Here is a 21,031-nt window from a genome sequence, read left to right as displayed (position 1 = left end):
GCTCCAGCTAAGCTGGTCTATTTGCTGTGCCCTGCATATGACATCCCATCATCTCCTACCTCACTGCTTTTGCCCAAGCTGTGCCCTCTCTCTTGTTGTCTCTAGCTCCCTTCAAGTGTCACAGCCTATAGGAGTCTTCCTGATTCCCTGCTCCCAGTATTAGTTTTCTCTTGGAATTGAAATTATTTTCTGTATGCTTTGTATTGACTGCTCTGGAGAGGCAGTATGGTGCAATAGAAAGAATGTTGCCTTGGGAATTGGTGGACCTTGGTTGAAATCCCATCTCTGACACCTACTCCCTGCATGACCTTGGGTGGGTCACTTAACTTCCCTGTGCTTCAGTTTCCTTATCTGTTAAATACGGGGGTTGGATTAGCTGGCCTCTGAGGTCTCTCCCAGCTTTGTGTTCTCCTGGATGCCTAATAAATACCCATGGAAAGAATGGATGAAGACCTAGAAGTTCTTTGAATGCAGGGGTAGTTTCACTTTTGTCTTCATATGCTCAGTGCCCATCCCAGTGTGTAACAGCCACTCCATAAATGCTGCTAAATTAAATCGAACTGTTGGTGTAAGACCCTGAGTCCTCATTTGAAAGTGGGTCAATTTGTCACCAAAGACATTGCTTGGCTGAATGGTTTTAAGCCAACAATGTGCTTGTGATGTTCTTTTCACACTGGAGGTGAAGGGCGCAAAGTGTTGCAAAACCATGATCCAAGATGCCCTGGGATCTTGGTCCCTTCCAAGGTCTCCTGCCCTCCCTGACACTGTTAAGTAAAGTGGCTTGGGGAAAGAGAAAGGAAGCTGGGGAAGAGAAGAAAGTTTCCAGGTTATCCAGAAGGTGCCAATGTTCCTGCATCCTGGGGGTGGAGGAAGAAGGGGAGGGTTACTGATGTGCTGTCAGAATCCAGTGAAAAGATGTCGGGAGGGGAAGGGATCAGCATCTCTACGGAGGCTGTCCACGGGGCACTGTAGTTTTTATCCAAATCTGGAGAAGGACAAGGACACTCAAGGGGAGTCATCAGGCTGGGGAGGGGAGCTGCTTTTCTATTTGCTGGTGCTCTTGGGAGGTTTGAAGTCATCCCAAGTAACATGCCTGGGGACAGTCAGCCTTGGGAGCTGACCTTCCGAAGTAAAGGATAAGGACTGGATTGTCCACAGGGGGCTGAGGGTGCATCCAAATCTGGGGAGAGACAAGGACAAGGATTTGGCAGCTGAACTGTCTCCCTTATAACTTAGCACAATGCTTGCCACATAGTACGTGCTTTAGAAAGACTTGAGGAATGACTGACCGATGGCATTAAGAGGTTTATGTTAATGCTGGGGAAAGGGGGAAGGAGTGGGAGAAGTGTGGTCGCAGGTCCTCCACTCTCCACCCAGGGGAAAAGAATGCCAGGTTGAGAGTCAGAGGACATGGATTTCAAGTCCCAGATTGCTACTTAGTGCCTTCGTGACCTTGGGCAAGTCACAGACTCTGTGCCTCAAACTCGAATCAAATCTCTTTGTTTTCCAGGTAAGGAAACAAAGGCCCAGGAGGTTTAAGTGACTCACTCCCCCTCCATCTTTCCTCTTTCCTCTATCTCTCTTTTCTCTCTCCCCATCTCTCTTTCCTTTCTCTTTCTCTCCTCTCTCTCTCTCCCTCTTCCTTCCTCTCTTTCCTCTTTCCTGCTTCTCTCTCTCTCCCCCTCTAACTTTCCTCACTCTTTCCCCATCTCTCTTTCCTCTCTCCTCCCTTTCTCTCTCCTCTCTCTCTCTCTCTCTCTCTCTCTCTCTCTCTCTCTCTCTCTCTCTCTCTCTCTCACTCTCTCTCATTTTTATACACACATACAGATACACAGTGGTAGTAAACATCAATAGTAGGTAGGATTTTAGGATTTGAACTCAATTCTCCCTGATCCCAAGTCCAGTGTGGTTGCACTTGTCTCTCAAGGATCAATCACCCTTGCATATCCTTCTTCTCTTTCCTTTTACCTTGATCCTTATAAAAAGAGGCATCTAAAGTAAGGACCTTCCCTTATAGGAGGGAAAATATACTCCAATAAAAAGGATTGTTACTTTTAGTATCATTTATCAAGTGTAAGCTCCTTGAGGGCAGGAACTGTCTTTTGCTTCTTTTTGTATCCCCATCACTTAGCACAGTGACTGGCACATAGTACGTGCTTAATAAATGTTTATCGACCGACTGATTGATTCCTTCTACTGTGGAGGGTACCTGCAATGGAAATGGGACAAAGGGATGCAAGGAGGATGCAAGGAGAACATAAGGCATGGTTCCTGTCTTCATGGCACTTTAAGGAGACTAATGATACAGCACATACACAAGGAAGGAGTATGATGCTATGGAAAAAACCACAGACCTTCCATCTAAGACCTGGATTCAAATTCTGGTTCCAGCATTCACTGTGTTAAAGGAATATAGAATTTGTTGTTGCTCAGTCATATCTGACTCTTTGTGACCCCATGGGCTGCAGAACACCAATACCATCCAGGGGGTTTTCTTGGCAGAGATACTGGAGTGGTTTTGCCATTTCACTCTCTAGTGGATTAAGGCAAACAAAGGTTAAATGCCTTGCCCAGGGTCACACAGCTAATAAGTGTCTGAGGCCAGATTTGAACTCAGGTCTTCCTGACTCCAGGCCCAGCACTCTATCCATTAAGCCATCTAGTTGCCTATGCTAAATGCTGGGGATACAAATATGAATAAGCAAGACAGTGCCTGCCCTTGAGGAGTTTACATTCTAATGGGAGGAGACAACATAGAAAGGGGAGGTAGAAAGTTAGGTTGAAAGGATATACATGGGGGGCAGCACGGTGCTGCAGAGACCTGAGACCAGGCAAGGTAAGATCATTGTTAGCCTATCAGAACCTAGCATGGATCCAGGGTCAGAGTTCAATTTTTCTATGGGCTAGAGGGGAGTTGTGAACAGTGGCTTGAGTGGAGTGGAAGAAGCAGGGTGGCCCTCTACATCACGCTCTCTCCATCTTCAAATTATATTATTATAATATAATATAATACAATATAATTCGTATCACATTACATTATATCATATATTATACTACATTACATTAATCTCTTTAAATGTTGGATTCTGGACTATAAACTCCTAGAGGGCAGAGCCAGTTTGGCATTTTGACTTTGTATCCTTACCACCTTCCTCTGTGCTTTACATAAAAGCAGGGCATTAACAGGGACTTGTTGGATCCAACTAAATTCAGTAATGGAACTTGGCACACAGTAGGCTCTTAATGAGTATTTGATTGGTGGCTATGGTTGAGTAGAGCCCACTAGCCCTACAGTCAATCAACAAGCATTTATTAATCAATCAATAAACATTTATTAAGCATCCAGGATGTACCAGGAGCTGTATGATACCTTCCCCCTGCTCCCAGAATCTGCTGGTAAATTTCCTTCTTCTATTGGGAAATCAGAAGCTGGTGATGATGAGTTCTGAGGATGCTACTAAAGTAGTGCATTTCTGAGGGTGATTTGGTAAATGCCTATTCTTGGCCTTGCTTGGCACAAACTGGAAATCAGAACGCTGCTGGAGAAGTGGCTGGCAGCGTCTGCCATCTGTAGCCTGGCACCTTGCATTAAATCCTAAAATGTAGAGCAGGAGAGGACATGAGATATCATTGAGTCCAGCAAGTTACTCATTTTACAGATGAGAAAACTCAGGTCCAGAGAGAGAGAGAGTTAGATGCTCTTCCCCCAAGGCCAACATGACAGGAAGAGACCTTCAAAATCATTCAATTCTGCCTCATTGAACAGATTATCAAACACATACCCAGAGAAGGGAAATAGGGGAGATGGAAATGGACATTTAGGCTCACAGATTTTGAGTTCAACACAGTCATTTTACAGACGGGGAAACTGAGTTTCAGAGAAGCTAATAAGTGACAAAGCTGACATTGTAACTCAGGGAACCCTGGCTCCAAGTCCTTCCCTCCATCCCAGACTCCAAGAAAGCTGGGGTTCAAATCTAGCTTCTGCCATTTTTATGGATCTCAATTTCCTCATCACTAAAATGAAAATGACACCTGCAGTTCTTACTTCAATGCTTCTATGAGGAATCTACTTGGCAAACTGGGGGTTCACTGAAGGCAGGGACTGCCTCTTGTTTTCTTTCTACCCCTAGTACCTGGTGCATAGTATGGTGCTTAATAAATGTTTGTTGACTGATTGACTAAAGAGACATCAACTATTATTAACATGAGGGTCACAGGGCTGATTGGTTATGGAGATGGGGATGATGACCACTGTCTCCTGATACCCAGTCCAGTGTTCTATTTGCTAAAGTGAAGATAAATCATAGAACATAGATTTAGAGTTGGAATCTAAGCCTCATTTTACAGATGACCAAACCAAAGGCCAGGCAGGGAAGGATCATGGGGTCAAAGATTTAGAGATGGCGAGGTCTTCACAGATGGGCAGCTCGGTGGCACCATAGTGGATGGCAAGTTGGACCTGGAGTCGGGAAGACTCATCTTCCTGAGTTCAAATCTAGCCTGAGACACTAACTAGTTGTGTGACCCTGGGCAAGTCATTTCACCCTGTTTGCCTCAGCTTTCTCATCTGTAAAATGAGCTGGAGAAGGAAGTGGCAAACCACTCTGGTAACTTTGCCAAGATAACTTCAAATGGGGTCATAAAGTCAGACGCGACTGAAATGACTGACTACAAGTATCTTCAGAGGAATCTAGTCAACCTACCTCATATTACAGATGAGTAAACTCATCCCCCCAGGGAGGTAAATGATTTACCAGAGGTCACATTGTCATCAGTCTAAAAACAGTTATTTAGTGTTGAATATATGTCAGGCATTGTGCTATAGCAGCCCCGAGAATTCAAAGAAAGGCCAAAACGGTTCCTGCCCTCAAAAAGCTTGCCTTCTAGGGGCAGCTAGGTGGCACAGTGGATAGAGCACCAGCCCCGGATTCAGGAGGACCTAAGTTCAAAACCAGCCTCAGACACTTAACAATTACTAGCTGTGTGACCCTGGGCAAGTCACTTAACCCGAATTGCCTCACACCCCCCCCCCCCCCAAAAATCTTGCCTTCTAACAAGTAAACAGCTAGGTACATACAACACAGAAGAGGCAGGTTTTGAACTCAGGCTCTCTGACTGCACAGTTGGTGATACTGTCTTCCCCCTACCCCATCTTCTCTCCTTCAAAGTAAACATTCCCTCTTCTTACAAGGGTGGTTGCCTCATAGGACATGGTTTTATTTCAAATAGAAGGCACCAAAAAGGGATTCTGAGTGAGCAGATTTGGGTTTTTGATATTTTTATCAAAGATCAATAAGGCCGCCTAATCAGCTGAGATTCTGCAGCTGCAACCAATTATCCTCTTTGGGAACAAACTCACACCCTCTCCACGAGGTTTTCTTGAAGCTGAGAAAAGCAGAAACAGAGGAGGCAGCTGACCAAGGTCACCCTCGACAGGCCCCACCGAGAATCCCGTCTTGCCTCTGAACACTTGACCGTTCCTGCCCATGTTCCACTTTGTGCCCCCCTCCAGGGAGAGGGTTGGCAGCTGGTGGGTAATTACATAAGCTAATAACCCCATCGACTCTCCAGGGTCAAACACCAATTTCAAAGTCCCCTTCTTGGAGTGCCACAGTGCAAAGGCACTTGGTGAGAGCCTTTTATTAAAAGAGGAAAGAGGTCAGCCCGTGGATGGGACCAGCCCACACTCCCACTTGCCAGGAACACAGTGGGAGGTGTGGGCCATTTTCAGGTCATTTTCCTCCTGTGGATCAAAGATCTATACAGAAAACAGGAAGGATCACAGTATTGAGAGTTGGGAGGGTCCTCAGGGATGATTTACTCCAACCCCCTCATTTTACAGAGGAGGATTCTGAGGCACTGACAGTCATGGAGAAGCTTGAAAGGACCTTGCAGTTCAATGTTTTCCTTTTAGAGATGAGTAAACTGAGGCTCAGACAGGGTCATGATGCATTGGTCTGTTAGCAAAGCTGAAGGCAGGAAGGGGGCAAAACAGACTTTGAAATGTGAAAAGGAAAAAACCCTTTCAGCTGTGAAAGAAACTTTCCATACCTTAGAAAGAGGCTGAGGTTTGAACCAGCCAGTTGCATTTAGGGTTTGGGTTAGGCATGTGAAAAGACCAGCCAGACAATGGACTTGCTTCCACCACACACACTGGTTTCATACCTTTGTCTCCAGCCTTGCATCTTCACAAGACCCTAGTAGGAGTCTGGGAAGAGTACCTGGCTAAGGGGGCGCTAATCACCTTAAGCAGAGGTAGAGCTCTTCTTTGGGGGAACTCACTCTACCAAGAAAGCTTGTCAAAAAGAAGAGTACAGACCTCCCTTCTCTCCTGCCTGGAGATGAGAAACCTCAGATCCAAGGTTCTGAGGGAGTCAGAGGGGAGAGGCCAATCGCAGCCAGGGGGTCTTTGAAAAGAGCACTGTAACACTTTATCTATAGAGAGGGCGGTATCAGCAGAGCTGGTCACTTGAAGAGATTTTTAAAAAATGCAGCTACCCAATGAAGAGTGAGATCCACCTGTCCCACAAAGATACCACACCCTGTGAAGAGCCCAGCAGCTGCATGACCTGCCCCACCCAGTCTGGCAGCTTAAGATCATAAAATTAGACCTGGTAGGAACTTCAGAAACCATCAAAGTCAGGATCCTCATTTTCCAGATGAACTTGCCCAAGGTCACAAGGTAGTTTGTAGCAGAGGTAGGATTTGAACCCAGGTCTTTTGGCCAGCTAGGTGGCTCCATAGTGCATAGAGCACTGGGCCTGGAGTCAGGAAAACTCATCTTTCTGAGTTCAAATCTGGCCTCAGACACTTACTAGTTGTGTGACCCTGGACAAGTCACTTCACCCTGTTTACCTGAATTTCCTCATCTGTAAAATGAGCTGGAGAAAGAAATGGCAAACCACTCCAGGATCTAGTCATCCCCTACCTCCAATTGTTCAAATAAGAAAGATGTGGCTCAGAAGGGAGAATGAGGCTTCTCAGGTCATAGGGAAAATACTTGTCAGTCCCTTCCCATCCTCCCCCAAGCCCCTTCCCAATTCTCTGCAGTGAGAAGCTGCCCTTCCTTTTCGATTCTTCAGGTGGGGGTGGGGAAGGTCACAGGCTGCGGATGTGGAGGGGAAGGGCTGGCTGGCATTTCAAGGGATGAGCCAGGTGTGAGGCCAAGGACCCTTCCTGAGAGGGGAAATATCCAGGAAAGGACATAAGGATACTTCCTTTCACTCTGGGCTCAGAGTTTAAGGGTAGCTCTACAACCTTGGTGACTCTGGTTGGTGTGGTGGAAAGAACAATGGATTTGGAGACAGGAAACCGAGGTTCAAATCCAGCTTCTAACATTTATAATCCATGTGACCTTGGGTGAGCGGCTCACATCTCTGAGCCTCAGTTTGCTCTCATTTAAAATGAATGGGTTGGACTTGACCTCCCAAGGCCTCTTCTGGTTTCAAATTTAGTACCCCTTGGGGCAGCTAGGTGGCGCAGTGGATAGAGCACCGGCCCTGGATTCAGGAAGACCTGAGTTCAAATCTGACCTCAGACACTTTACACTTACTAGCTGTGTGACCCTGGGCAAGTCACTTAACCCCCATGGCCCCGCAAAAAAAAAAAAAAAAAAAATATATATATATATATATATATATATATATATATAAACAAATTTAGTACCCTAAGTTGCGTCATCTCTCTGGGCCTTCAGAGAGAGGCAGAGTTGGTCAGTGGTCACAGTGTTCAACATGAGCTTCGGAAGGGCATCTTTGGGAAGTATTGGTTTCCTCATCGCTAAGTGTCAAGAGAGACAGACAGGTGGTGCAGTGGACAAGGGCTGGACTTAGAAGGCAGAATGGTTAGACCCGAGTTCAAATCCTACTTCAGTTATTTATGAGTTGTGTGACCCTGGTTAAGTCACTAAACCTCTTTCAACTTCAGTTTCCTCATTTATAAAAGTGGGGGGTGATAATAACAGCACAGCACCCTCTTCCCTGGGCTGTGGGAAGAAATCAAATGAAATATAGAACAAGCTTTGCAGACTCTAAAGTGCTATAGGAATGTTAGTGATTACTATTACTCAGTTCAGAATCTACCTCTGACACTTGTTCATCATAAAACCCTGACCTGAAAGTGCCTGTAGAAACAGCCAAGCCCACCCTAGAGGGCAGAACCCTAGTTCTAGCAATGGGTAGAAGCTTACTTAAATAAGGAAACACCTTCTAACACTTAGAGCTGATTAGATGGCCCACAGCGAGTGAGATACCCATTATTTGAGGCTCATCCCACCTATGACATTTCTTAGTTGTCTAACCCTGGGCAAGCCACTCACTCTCTGGAGCTCAGTGTTCTCATCTGTAAAAAGGGAAAGATGACAGTATGTATCTCATAGGGTTGGCACTTGGCTCAATTTTTTTTTGGGTGAGGCAATTGGGGTTAAGTGACTTGCCCAGGGTCACACAACTAGTAATTGTCAAGTGTCTGAGGCCAGATTTGAAGTCGGGTCCTTTTGAATCCAGGGCCGGTGCTTTATCCACTGCGCCACCTAGCTGCCCCTACTTGGCTCAAATTTAATAACAGCTCCGCAAATTATTTCCTTACTTATAAAATAAGGGTAATGTTTATTCTGCCTACCCCAAAAATTGTTACAGGGAAGATCCCTTGTCATCCTTAAATTGTCAAACCAATGTGAGTTACTATATTATTAACCCTTTACCTCCTTCGCAGGACCACAGATTCCTAGACCTGGAGCTGGAAGGATCTGTTAGGCCGTCTAGTCTGCCTCTATCTTTTTATAAATGAGGAAACTGAGTCTCAGAGAGATCAAAGGGCCATCCCAGAGGCACCCTGCATTAGGATTTGAACCCAGGTTCAAATGCTCCAAATTCGGCTTCTTTCCATTGCTCCCTTCCCCCTCCACTGAGTTAACATGAGAAATAGCTCCTGCCAAACATGGCTTTCAGAGCTTTGTGCTCAGAAACCAAGCATTTGTCACCTGAGGAGAAATGAGGTCTCATTCGAATGCCAGGGAGTCTCCAGAGCAGACCCAAAGGACAGAGGACCGCAAGTTGAGTCTATGAATAATTCCCCTGTTGACAGATTGCTATTGTCAAAGCGTAAGAGTCTTGGCTGGTGCCCTGAGGAACAAACCTCGGGCTGATCAGAGGTGCCCTGGGGGACCTGCCCCCCCAACATCATTTGCATTCCACAAGGCAAGGGTCTAGCAATTTAGCCTGTAGGCTGAGCATCTCTTCTCTAAGGACACTGTTAGACAACTGTAAGAAGGGGGTGGAGGGGAGAGAGAAAGAGAGAAGGAGAGAGAGGGAGGGGGGAGAGGGAGAAACTGACATTAGCCCAGAAGCAGACATTCATATGAAATATTCTCCTTTTGCACTTTCTTTTGGGGGAACCAAAGAGACTTACTTTGGACTGAGTGCATTTCTGTTGTCTAAGGCACCCTCATGGGCAGTTGGGGTGATGAAAAGTATTTAAATGCCTATAAACTGTCTTCCAGGATCAGAAGATTGGAGGGTAGTGAATGCAGAGATAATGATTCCCAGCTTCCAGCGCCCTTTGTTATTAATAATCTGTTCCCCCCGACACCGGACCCAAGAATGGCTTTTTAGAAAGACTGCCACATCTCCTTGACACACCATTTACGCAGCTAGCTAACGGGGAGCCAGGCTCAGGCTCAGTCAGGAATGGAGTAGCCAGTGACAAGCCGCGGCTGAGCAGGCTCGTCCTCTCTGGTGCCCGGATTTTACTGAGGAAGGCAGCAGGCAGAGGCTGTCGGCTTCTGGGGACCATCACTAGTCGTTCTCTCCTCCTTGCCCCATCCCTTCCCCTTCCCCACCCCCCTCAGATGCCAAGGACTTACTTGAGCTGCCGGGGTTCACAGTCCACCCCCGGCAACAGGAGCCTGGCGGCCTGGCGGACGTCGTCGCTGTCCATGGAGAAGCTGCGTCGGTGACTAGCGTGAGCCACGGCTACTCGGATCCATTCCATCAGAGGGGGCAGCACCAGGAAGGGCCTGGAAGGGATAGGAGGTGGGAGTGGGCCATTAGCACTGGTATGTCTAAGTCCAGGCACAAGGTTCTCCAGCAGCTGACCCCTTAACCACCCTGGTGGGCAGCGATGGCTGAAGAGCTGGGTGGCTGGCTCATTTCTCAGTCTCCAGTTCCCCTGTGGCCTGAAGCTCTGATTCCTGGGGTCCCTGTGGGCCTTGGGCACGGGAGCAGAATACAGATGCAGGCAATCGGGAAGGCCGCTGATTCTGAAAAGATCTTTTTCCTTGTGTTCTGACAGAACCCACTCCTTCCCCTCCCTCCTCCTGCCTCTTCACTGGTTTCCCAGCTGCTTCCTCAGCCCTCATGCCTTTCTCTGGAAGCACAAGCAGCTTGTCTCTGGCCTTGGGGCTCCCCCCCTGCCAAATAGGTTTCCTTCCTTCCTCCCTTCCCCCCCCCCCCTCTCTCTCTCTATATATATATATATATTCCTTCCCAGGGCCCATCTCCTTGCTTTTCCCTGGTTCTGTGAGCTCTCTGCACTCAGATCCACCAGCTTGTTGTATAATTTGTGAGTGATAAAGCACCTAACATCACCTCCATGACATCTATATACAGACACATTCACACACATGTATGTAGGTGCAGAGCTGGTACCATGGAGAACGCTCTGGATTTAAAATCGGAAGACCTGAATTCAAATCCCAGAACTGTCCCATACTCCCTGTGTGACCTTGGATGGGTCCCAGACAAGATGGCCTCTGAGGTCTAGCTAGAACTCTATGATCCTAAATGCTATTACCTCCTTGGGCCTCAGTTCCCTTATCTGTAAAATGACGATGTTGGACTCAAAGGTTTCTAAAATCCCTTTAGGTCCAACCCCCTCCATTTATAGGTAATGAAATCACATGGCTAGTAAATACCAACCTTATGTGTTTTTATTTTGGTGGGGGGATAAGGGCAGTGATTATGCATCATGGACATATGACGAGGAGACAGTATGGCTCAGTGCTTAGAGAGAAGGCCTCAGGGTCAGAATGGTCTCTGTCACTACTGTTGGTGTGACTACAAATGTGGCCTAACCTCTCAGAGCCCTGAAGACTCTGAGTTAGACTTAGGCCAGTTAATCTGGTTAACTTAGTCTATGTTAGTCTTGGAGCAGTCACCAACCTTAATCAGCAAAGGATAATACAATCGTAGATTTATAATTGGAGGAAACTTTAGAGGCCATATCGTCCAATGTCTCTATTTTACAGACGAGGAAACTGAGGTCCAGAAAAGTTAAGTGATTTTATAGATTTAAAGTTCAATTTTATAGGTGGGGCAACTGAGGACCAGAGATATAAAATGACTTGCCCAGAGAGCAACAGAAAGAGGCCAGATTCAGACCCAGGTCCTCTGACTCCAAATCCCATGCCCTTTCCACTGCTGCATGAATTTAGATGATGGGAGTTTCCTATGCGGATGAAACACCCGGGCCTGGGCCAAAGGGACGCTGCTGGGGGCCAGTGCTCTGCATTGGGGGTGGGGAGTGGGGCCAGCGCTCCTCTCTACTTCCTGGAGTACCTAGACTGATAAATCATAGTCTCCCAAGCATACTTTGCCCTGCTAAATAGCTAACATGTCCCTTCAAAAGCCAATGTTCTAAGAAGGCCAGAGCAGGCCCGGCCCTGGCAGAGATTCCCATTATAAACCAAAGTGCCAGCCAGTCTCGGTCTTCCTTTCATCTTTCCTTTCATGCCTTTTTCTCCCTCCCTTTCTAATTTTCTCAAGGCAGGAACAAAAGGTGACTTTGCTGATGTGACCTAGTCCAGATGGGTGACAACCCCCAGCCCCAAGGGAACAGGAGGGAGGGAGGCTGGGAGTGGAGGTCTTATTTCTTCTCAACCCTTGTTCTATGTTGATGCCCCTCATGTGGGCCAGGAGGGTCACCTGTTGGAGTTTGCTAGTTCAGCACAGTGACTCTTTCAGGGTCAAGTTCCTGGTGGCAGCAGGGATGGGGAGGAAGGGCCCTAAGGGCACTCAGAGGACCACAAAGAGGGAAGCTCATGGACCCTGCAGTGGTGGAGCTGGGGGAGCGGGGCGGTTCCTCTGCCAAGGTCAGAGGCTTGCAGGTGTAGAGTTGACGGGCCATCATCAGCCACTTAGACCAACTCTCTCTTTTTAAAGATGGAGAAACTGAGGCCAAGGAGCCCAGAGCTGGGATTTGAACTTGGGCCAAATACAAGAAGGTTATTTAATCCAACCCCAGAGGGAGGGACTAGGAGCAAAGAGTGGAGGTTACAGAGAGGCAGACTTAGGTTCAGAGGCCAGGCACGCTTGCTAAGGATGAGAAGAGGCTGTGTGTTCTTGTTGGGTATGTTCTAGTTCTAGATTCTTGGGACTCAGAGCCTCCTGAAGCTTGGGTCCATGCTTCTGACCTATACCAAGCTGGTCAAATCAGTTCAATTCCACAGCCGTGTATTAACGTCCTCCTAGGTATGAGGTGTTGGGATGTAAAGAGCATAGAAGGCATAGAAGAGAGCCTGTCCTCAAGTTGCTGCCATCCCGCTTCCTCATCTGGGGCTGTGGAGAGTACAGAAGACCCATGTTCAAATCCAGACTCAGGCTCTTATTAGTTGTGTTTCTGGGTAAATCACTTATGCTGACCCAGTCTCACTTTCCTCATCTGTCCTCCCAGGACTACTGCAAGGATCAAATGAATTAACATATACCAACCCTTTTGTAAACCATAAAACACTATATAAATGCTAGTTGATATGATTATCATTGTTATTATTGGTTACCACTACAAACCTTCCATGCCTATGTTATCGTTACCCAGAATTCTCCATGGACCTTTTCTTGTCCCTTTTCCTGGGTCTCGGTCAAGCCTTCCTCTCTTAGCCTTGCCTGCCCAACCTTATCTTGCAGGAAACCTCTGACCTTTTAATCCAGTTAAGTTGGTTTCCTCCTCAATGCCCATGAAACGTTCTGGGGTCATCCCTATTCCTGCTATTCCCAGAGCTGAGAATAACATCCCTCTCCCCTCCTCCATGCCTCTCCTGCCTTTCTGAGGCCCGAGTTTTATCTAATCCACATTATAGTTCTACTACATTCCATATTATGGTCCAGACTGACCACTCTTTGCCCCTCAATCCACCATACCTGGCTGCCTTTAATAGGAAAGAATACAGTGCCAACTTATAGGGCAGAGATATCAGCAGTAAGGAAAGACAGAGATCGCCACAGGCTGGAGTTATCGCCTCTCCCAAAGATGGCAAATATGCGTAATAAATACCTATTGATTGGAAACTGCATTGAATCTGGCTGCTCCAGGTCAGCAGGACCTAGGACTGTCCTCAAGTCTCTCCCCTTTGTGTAACAAGTGGCCTGGCACTTGTGCCAACATGACTTCAGGGTTTTACAGCTTGGCTAACTCTGCCCCATTCTGGTACGTATACCCCCCCCTCCCCCCACACACACTCACACACTCACACTCATATTCACTCATACACACACTTGCAGGTTAAGCTTTATTTCAGGTCCTGAGACCAATCCAGCACTTTGGCAGAGTAAAATGGAGGTGAGAATGGAGTACCAGATTCCCGTAATTCCATCCACCTGCGTAGAAGTCCTCTTAACTCATGTAATTTATGATCTATTGTGGGGGTCAGGGATAGGGGGAAAAGAGAAGATGGGAGGTGCTGCTTAATCTCTAGGTCCTGCCTTTCCTTAGGTTGGCCTATCTCATTGCTCCCTGAGCCCCAAGATGGAGACTTTCTTTTTAGAAATCAATTCATTCTCTCTCTCTCTCTCTCTCTCTCTCTCTCTCTCTCTCTCTCTCTCTCTCATCCCCTCTCCTCTCCCCTCCCTCCCTTCCTCTCTTCTCTCTTTCTTCCTTCATCTTCTCTTCTCCTCTCTCTCTCCCTTCCTCTCTTCTCTTTCCCCTTTCCTCTCCACTCTTTTCTCTCCCTCCCTCTTCCCCCTCTATCTCCTCTCTTTCCTTCCTCTGTCTCTTCTCTGTCTGTCTCACACACAGAATTCACTCTGACCCTGCCCCATCAATCTCACATCCCAAACCCTCAGCCCCTCCCTCTCAGCAGCTGCCTTTCATGTCCAATGCTGGGCTGCAACTGCAACCCCCACCCCCTGCACTGCTTGGATCACACAGCCCATGTCTGATGAGTCCAGGGGAAGAGAAAAATCGGATAGTGTGAGCAGGGCTCACCTCTACCAAGTCTGACACAGAATATTTGGATATGGAATCTTGGACCCCTGGTTTCCAGCATCCTCCCAGCTTCTCTGTGGAAGAAGAAGCTGTCTCTTCTCCCTTTGATGTCACTTTATTATTTCTATCACTTCTACTTCAATGAACCTTCGAGTTCATTACATCCTTTACTGATTCCCTTTTTGGGGAAAACAACCCAATTCATGTGCATACAGAGAAATGATTTTTCCTTTTATTTCCTTTCCCTTTTTTTTGAGGAGGTGGAGGGGGGCAGGGTATAAAAGTGAGAAGATTCTTTCAGCTACAGAATCCAGGAAGACTCTCTATCAACTAATCAATCAATCAGTAAGCATTTATTAAGCACCTACTATGTACCAGGATTTGTGCTAAGCACTGGTTATGGAAAGACAATATGAAATCACCCCTGCCCCCAAAGAGCTTATATGCTAATGGGGAAGACAACAGATAAATATCTAAGTATGTGAGAACTGTATAGAAAATGAGAAGTCTCATGGTGTAGTGGATATACATTTGGACTTGAAGCAGAGAGATCTGAGTTGATCACAGTATTACAGCTTTAGAGCTTGGAGGGGCCTTAAAGGAGATGGCATATAACTTTACAGATGAGGAAACTGAGGCCGAGAGGTTGTGACTTGACAAGGATCACACAGCTAATCCCATCTGAGGTGAGATTTTTAATGACACTCTCTCTTACACCATCCTGTCTCAGACATAGGCTGGCTGTTCTGACCCTGGGCAAATCACTTAACTTCAGTGCCTCGGGCAACATTCTATGACCACAAGTTTCAGAGAAGGGGCAAATCTGCTTTGGTAGAGGGACTTTCCTCATCTGGGATTTCTTTCCCACTGAAATTTCAGGTCCAATCTCTAACCCTATTCTTTACAAAATGAATACAAAGTGTGTGTGTGTGGGGGGTGTCAGCTGAGCTCCTGCGGAAGATGGAACCGGAGCCAAGATGCTGAGCAAACCAAGGCTTCCAAGGGCTGGAGGTGAGGAGGGGGAACAAGCCAGGCATGGGGAACAACTGGAGAAAAGGCATCTCCCTCTGCCTCCTCCCCCGTTTTATTTTCTGTGTGGATGGTGCTCCAAGTCTCTCCTACTTTGTTTTAAGGACCATGGTGGTGGCTGAAACCAGGAGGATGTCTCCCATTTCTTTACTGTTTTCAGGTTTGCAAAATGCTGCCTTCATAAACCCCCATGATGTTGGCCAGGACCGGCAGCAGTCAGCATGGGGGAAAGCAAGGACAGCTAGATTGGGAGTCAGAAAGACAGAGTTTGAACACTGATTTGGGGGACTTCCTGGCTGACCTTGGGTAAATAATTTCAAGTCCCTGCACCCCAGTTTTTTATTTGTAAAATGAGGGTTTGGGACTAGATGCTTCTCTTAAGCCTATAAACTTTCACAAGTGACTGTGATGTCCTCAGAGTACAGGTTTTAACTCATCCATGCTTACTGCTCTTATGTGACTCTTGTTCATGTCATCCCATAAGTTTGAGACAGGAGGTCCATTCAACATTCAGGGCAGCTGGGGGTACAGTGGATTGAATGCTGAACCTGGAGTCAGGAAGACCTGAGTTCAAATCTGGCCTTAGACACTTATTAGCTATATCAAAGCTTCTTAAACTGTGGGTCAAGAGCCCATATGGGTTCATGTAACAACGTGGGGGTCATGAAAAATTTGGCAACAGTAAAAGACTAAGTATACATGTTTTATATACCTATATAACTGGGGTTGTATAAAAATTTCTTGGGTGAAAAGGAGTCATGAATGGAAAAAGTTTAAGAAGCCCTGAGCTACATGACCATGGGCAAGTCATTTAATATCCATCTACCTTAGTTTCCTCACCTTAAAATGGGGGTAAGAACAAGTTACCACCTCCCAGGATTATTGTGAGGACTAATTATTTGTCATTTTGATGATGATGGCCTTCCTAACTCCTGACATTTTGAAGATACCAATGGGGTTCTATGGCTATCCACCTGTCATCCTTTATCCTTGTCATATACCCAGCTCATCTACTCTTCCTATCACACATTTCCCTATTTTACAGGTGAAGAAACTGAGGCACAGAGAGGTTAAGCAGCTTGAAGGGATTCAAATACAGGAGGTCTCTCCTGCCATTATGGCATAGTGGCTAAAACACTGGACTTTGACTCAGGAAGACCTAGAGTTCGAATCCTACTTCAAGGCACTGACTAGCTGTGTGACCCTGGGCAAGTCATTTTATCTCTCTATGCTTCAGTTTCTTCATCTGTAAAATGAGGGAGTTGGACTCCTGCATCCTTTCCAACAAATTTGATCTCAGAATCACGAGTCTTCCTGCCTCCAGGCTCGGTGATCTATGCACTATGGCACCACCTAGCTAAGATAATTACTGGACCTTGAGGTTCTGAACCTGACTGGGGCAGCAGTTTTGTGGCAAAAGTGATGGATTTGGGACAGCTAGGTGGCGCAGTGAATAGAGCACCGGCCCTGAATTAAGGAAGACCTGGGTTCAAATCTGGCCTCAGACACTTGACACTTACTAGCTGTGTGACCCTGGGCAAGTCACTTAACCCCCACTGCCCTGCAAAAAAAGAGTGATGGATCTGGAGCCAGAGTATCTGGATTCAAATACCAGCTCTGACATTGTGTGAACTGGGAAAAGTCACTTTCCAAGGAAGTGCAAAGAGTGCTGGACTTAGAGACAGGAAGACCTGGGTTCAAATCAAGCCTCTGATACATACTAGCTATGTGACCGTGGCACATAGCCACGTGTGACATATGAGGGAGTTGAATGAGATGGCTTCTATGGTCTTGTGTCCAAGATCCCATGGCCTCTCTGGGACTCAGTTTCCCCATCTATGAAATAGGAGGATGGGACTAGATGTCCTCTGAAGACCCTTCCAGTACTAAGTCATTATACTATGAAACTCTGCCCTCACTTGCTTCATGATCTAGAACAAGTCATGTAACCTTTTGGAGCCTCAGTTTCCTCATCTGTAAAACCAGGACTTTGAACTAGATAGTAAAGATTTACTGGACTGAATGAACTGACTCATGCCACTGTTTTCTAGACCTTTCCTTATTTCTGCTGTTTTCTCTGGAGCCTTTCCAGGTTGTAGAGAGGGGATTAGAAGGTCAACAGCAGTTTGAGCATTGCGCTAATTCCAGGGAAATAGGTAGTGGCAGAAAGGAGGATAAATTGATAGGAGAAAATGTGTAGCACTGGTTTCCATAGCAATACCCACTGTAATTATGTGACATCTGCATGCAAATGGAGCTAAGAGATGGAGGAATTCACTGCAGGCAGGGCAGGACCACAGCAATACCTGGACCATCTGGAAACCTCTGGTAATGAGCGTTTACTGCTAGTTTTCTGGATTCCTGAGGGTCGAGTGTCTTAAGCACTCCTCCCTCTCTGCCCTTCCCAAATATGTAAGCATTTTGGATGGAAATATACAAATACGTCAATGGATCTGCTACCCTACTGATGTAGGTATCCCCTCCTGTGATGAAGACTGCAGCCCATTTTGGGTCAACTCTTATGTCCTTCTGTAGTTTTCTGGGAGTGGGGGTCACGGTGGGGGTGGGGATCAGCTCTAGAACTGGAAGGGGTCTCAGAAGCCAACTAATCCAACTTCTTCATTTTACAGAGTAATAAACTCTGATTTAGAAGCATGAAATGTATGCTCAAGGACACACTGGTAGTAAGTATCAGAGGTGGGATTTGAACTCAGGTCCTCAGATTCCAGGGCCAGTGCTCCAAGGTGCTTCCTCAATTTCTCTTGATAGCGCTACACCAATGGAGCTGTCCATGGTACCCAGAGTCCTCACCATTTTTTGCTCATACATTTCTTTGAAAACAGCCTTCATTTCACCACGGTAATTCCTAAGTTTACTAAGGTCTTACAGCTAGTTCATGCCCAACATATCCCCCCTATACTACCCTCTGGGTGGTACTCATTTTCAGTTCCTTCCCTATCCTGAGTCAGCAATATCCTATACAGCCATGTAAAAGTGGCCCTTTGTTTCAGGTGGACATCTGGTGTCATTAAAAGAACTTTACAATATCCCAAAGCAATCTCACTTCTTTTTTTCCTTCTGTTCAGTTGTGTGTCTAGCTCACTGTCTACTTGTGCAATCCATCCAAGATATCTATACTGATGGATGAGCTCAATGATAATCTGGACAACAGTCATTCTTCATCTACTCATTTTTCTCTGTTGGATAATTAGGTGACCTTTCCCAAGGGATTATGGATCCAAGAGGCTCTACGGTATTCCAGGGTTGATCAAGATTTAAAATCAGGTCGTCTGATGCCAGTGCCAGAATTTTTTCCCCACTATATTTTCATTCTGTCTATTTTGGTTGCTCAAAAGCCCTTCTTGGGGCAGCTAGGTGGCACAGTGGATAAATCACTGGCCCTGGATTCAGGAGGACCTGAGTTCAAATCCGACCTCAGAAACTTAACACTTACTAGCTGCGTGACCCTGGGCAAGTCACTTAACCCCAACTGCTTCACCAAAAAAAATTCTAATCCAGTCCCACAAGCATTTCTTAAGCAGGTACTGCCTACAAGACACACAAGCAACACGGTGTAGTAAATAGAAGAAATAAGCTTTTGTGTTAAGAAATCTTGGGTTCAAATCTTGCCTCTGACAGAGACCGGCTGAGTGACTTCTCAGCATTCCTAGGATTGTGAATGACTGATGATTTGATGTATCTTAGATGTTGGAGAGAGCTTCCACACTAGGAGTCCTCTATCCCATATAACTATAGCTCTGGTTAACAAAAAAAGTATAAAAGCATCATGCTAGATGCTTAGGTCACAAAAACTGAAGACAATCCCTGACCTCAGTGAGCTGATGTTCTAATATAAACAGAAACAATTTAATATATATATATATACAAATATCTATATACATATATACACAAATGTATATATGTGCAATAAATATATATTTTACGTATATTTATATATAACATATACATATATGTATATATAATGCATACACACACACACACACACATATATATATATGTATATAATTAGATGAGGGAGATAACCTAATAACTAAGGGGATGAGGAAAGACTCCTCTTAGGAAGTCACCCAAGAATTGAACTTTACAGGATGATGGGGCTCCAAAGAAGCCTAAGTGAGGAGGAGCTGTATTCTAGACATGGGATAAAAGCCTGGAGGTGGGAGATGAAGAGCCGGGTCCAAGGAAGAGAAGGTAGACCAGTGGGCACATATAAGGGAGAAACCTGCAATAAAGCCTGGAAATCACATTCTCTCTGCCTCCCCAAGACTAAAATTCCCCTCCCTGGCCCTGACTTAAATGAACTGCATTCCCCATTAGAATGTAAGTTGCTCGAAGGCAGGTACCCACTCCCTTTTCTATCTGTAGTCCCCTGAGCTCAGCACAGTGCCCAGCCCACGGCAGAAGCTTAATAAATGTTTACTCATTCATTCAATCATTCAAGCAAACATTTACTGAGCAACCACTCTGTGCTCAGTCCTGATAGAAATATAAAGATAAACATTATTCAGTCCCTGACCTTAAGGACTGATTATCTAATAGGGGAAATAAGTCACATGCCGGGACAGCTTGATTACAAAATAGAATGTGGTAAAGAGCTGAGAGAGAGGATGGAAAAAGGAGCTAAGAGAAGGGATGGTCAAATTTCGATGAGAATTCAAAGGAGAAAGCAATCCACCTGGGGGGATCCTGAGTGGAAAATCAAGGAAGACTTCAAGAGGGAAGTGGCATCTGAGCTGGCCGGTTCCTCTACCCCTTGGGGGAGCACTTCACGAAGATGGTTGGAAAGCAGGTGGCATTGTCTGGGTTGGGCTAGACCACTTCCCCTGCCCTGGCGCGTGGTATGGTGTTGTGCATACAGTTGGCCCCTAATAAATGTTTGTTCCTCTGGCTCTGTCCACCCCACACTCTTTGTTGCCAATCATACTTTCCTCCTAACATTGCTCCTCTGAGATAATAGTATCTCACAGTGATAAGATTAAATATAAAATAACATGTCACAAAACACCTATTACTTTTTGGAGCCATTTAGGATCTAAAAATAGTTGGTTTGGTTTTGTTCATTTGGCTCTAAAATTTCTCTCCTTACCCTTTATCCTGGGGGTTGAGGTGCAGACCCTCCACAGGTTAGTATTTAGGGATTCTGTCTGTGCATTTCATGATTCGAGCATCATGGGATCATAGAGTTAGAGCTGGAAGGTTCCGTTGGAGTCATCTACTCCAACCCTCTTTTCCATATGAAGAAAATGAGATTCAGAGTTGAAGAGGTCTGCCAAAGGTCACACAGCTAGTAAGTCGAAAAGCCTGGATGTGAACTCAGTTCTCCAACGAGAAATCCAGCACACTTTCCACTGTGTCATGTGACTTCTCCAAATTCCTAGCCTTCTGAAGAGATTTCCTTATAGCCATCCCGGAAATGGGGCAGGTAGCAGAAGTATTATTTTCCCCATTTTACAGATAAGGAAATTGAAGCTCAAAAGGGTCACCATAGTGAAGGCTAGTGCTAGGATCACAGGATTTAGAGCTGGTAAGGGCTTTGGAAATCAACCAGTCCAGTTCTTTCATTTTGCAGATGAAGAAACTGAGGCCCAGAGAGAGGTCAGGGTCACAGGGAATATTTTTGGGTTTTGTTTTTGGTTTTTTAGTGAGGCAATTGGGGTTAAGTGACTTGCCCAGGGTCACACAGCTAGTAAGTGTTAAATGTCTGAGGCCGGATTTGAACTCAGGTACTCCTGACTCCATGGCCAGTGCTCTATCCACTGCGCCACCTAGCTGCCCCCAC

The 21,031-nt window shown here is 46.0% G+C and overlaps 1 protein-coding gene across 2 annotated transcripts in view; it reads right to left on the bottom strand.

The window, feature by feature from the left end:
* BTBD11 (BTB domain containing 11) overlaps window positions 1-21,031 on the bottom strand; it is a 306,362-nt gene that overhangs the window by 52,106 nt on the left and 233,225 nt on the right. For both annotated transcript variants that reach the window (XM_043968397.1, XM_043968398.1), the window contains exon 4: window positions 9,866-10,018. In XM_043968397.1, coding sequence (XP_043824332.1) covers window positions 9,866-10,018 — 153 coding nt within the window. The remainder of the gene's footprint in view (window positions 1-9,865; window positions 10,019-21,031) is intronic.

This window comes from Dromiciops gliroides, chromosome 5, assembly GCF_019393635.1.
Source record: "Dromiciops gliroides isolate mDroGli1 chromosome 5, mDroGli1.pri, whole genome shotgun sequence".
Classification (NCBI taxonomy): domain Eukaryota; kingdom Metazoa; phylum Chordata; class Mammalia; order Microbiotheria; family Microbiotheriidae; genus Dromiciops; species Dromiciops gliroides.
Note: the sequence above shows the minus strand (reverse complement) of the source record. Positions and strands in the feature narration are given on the sequence as shown.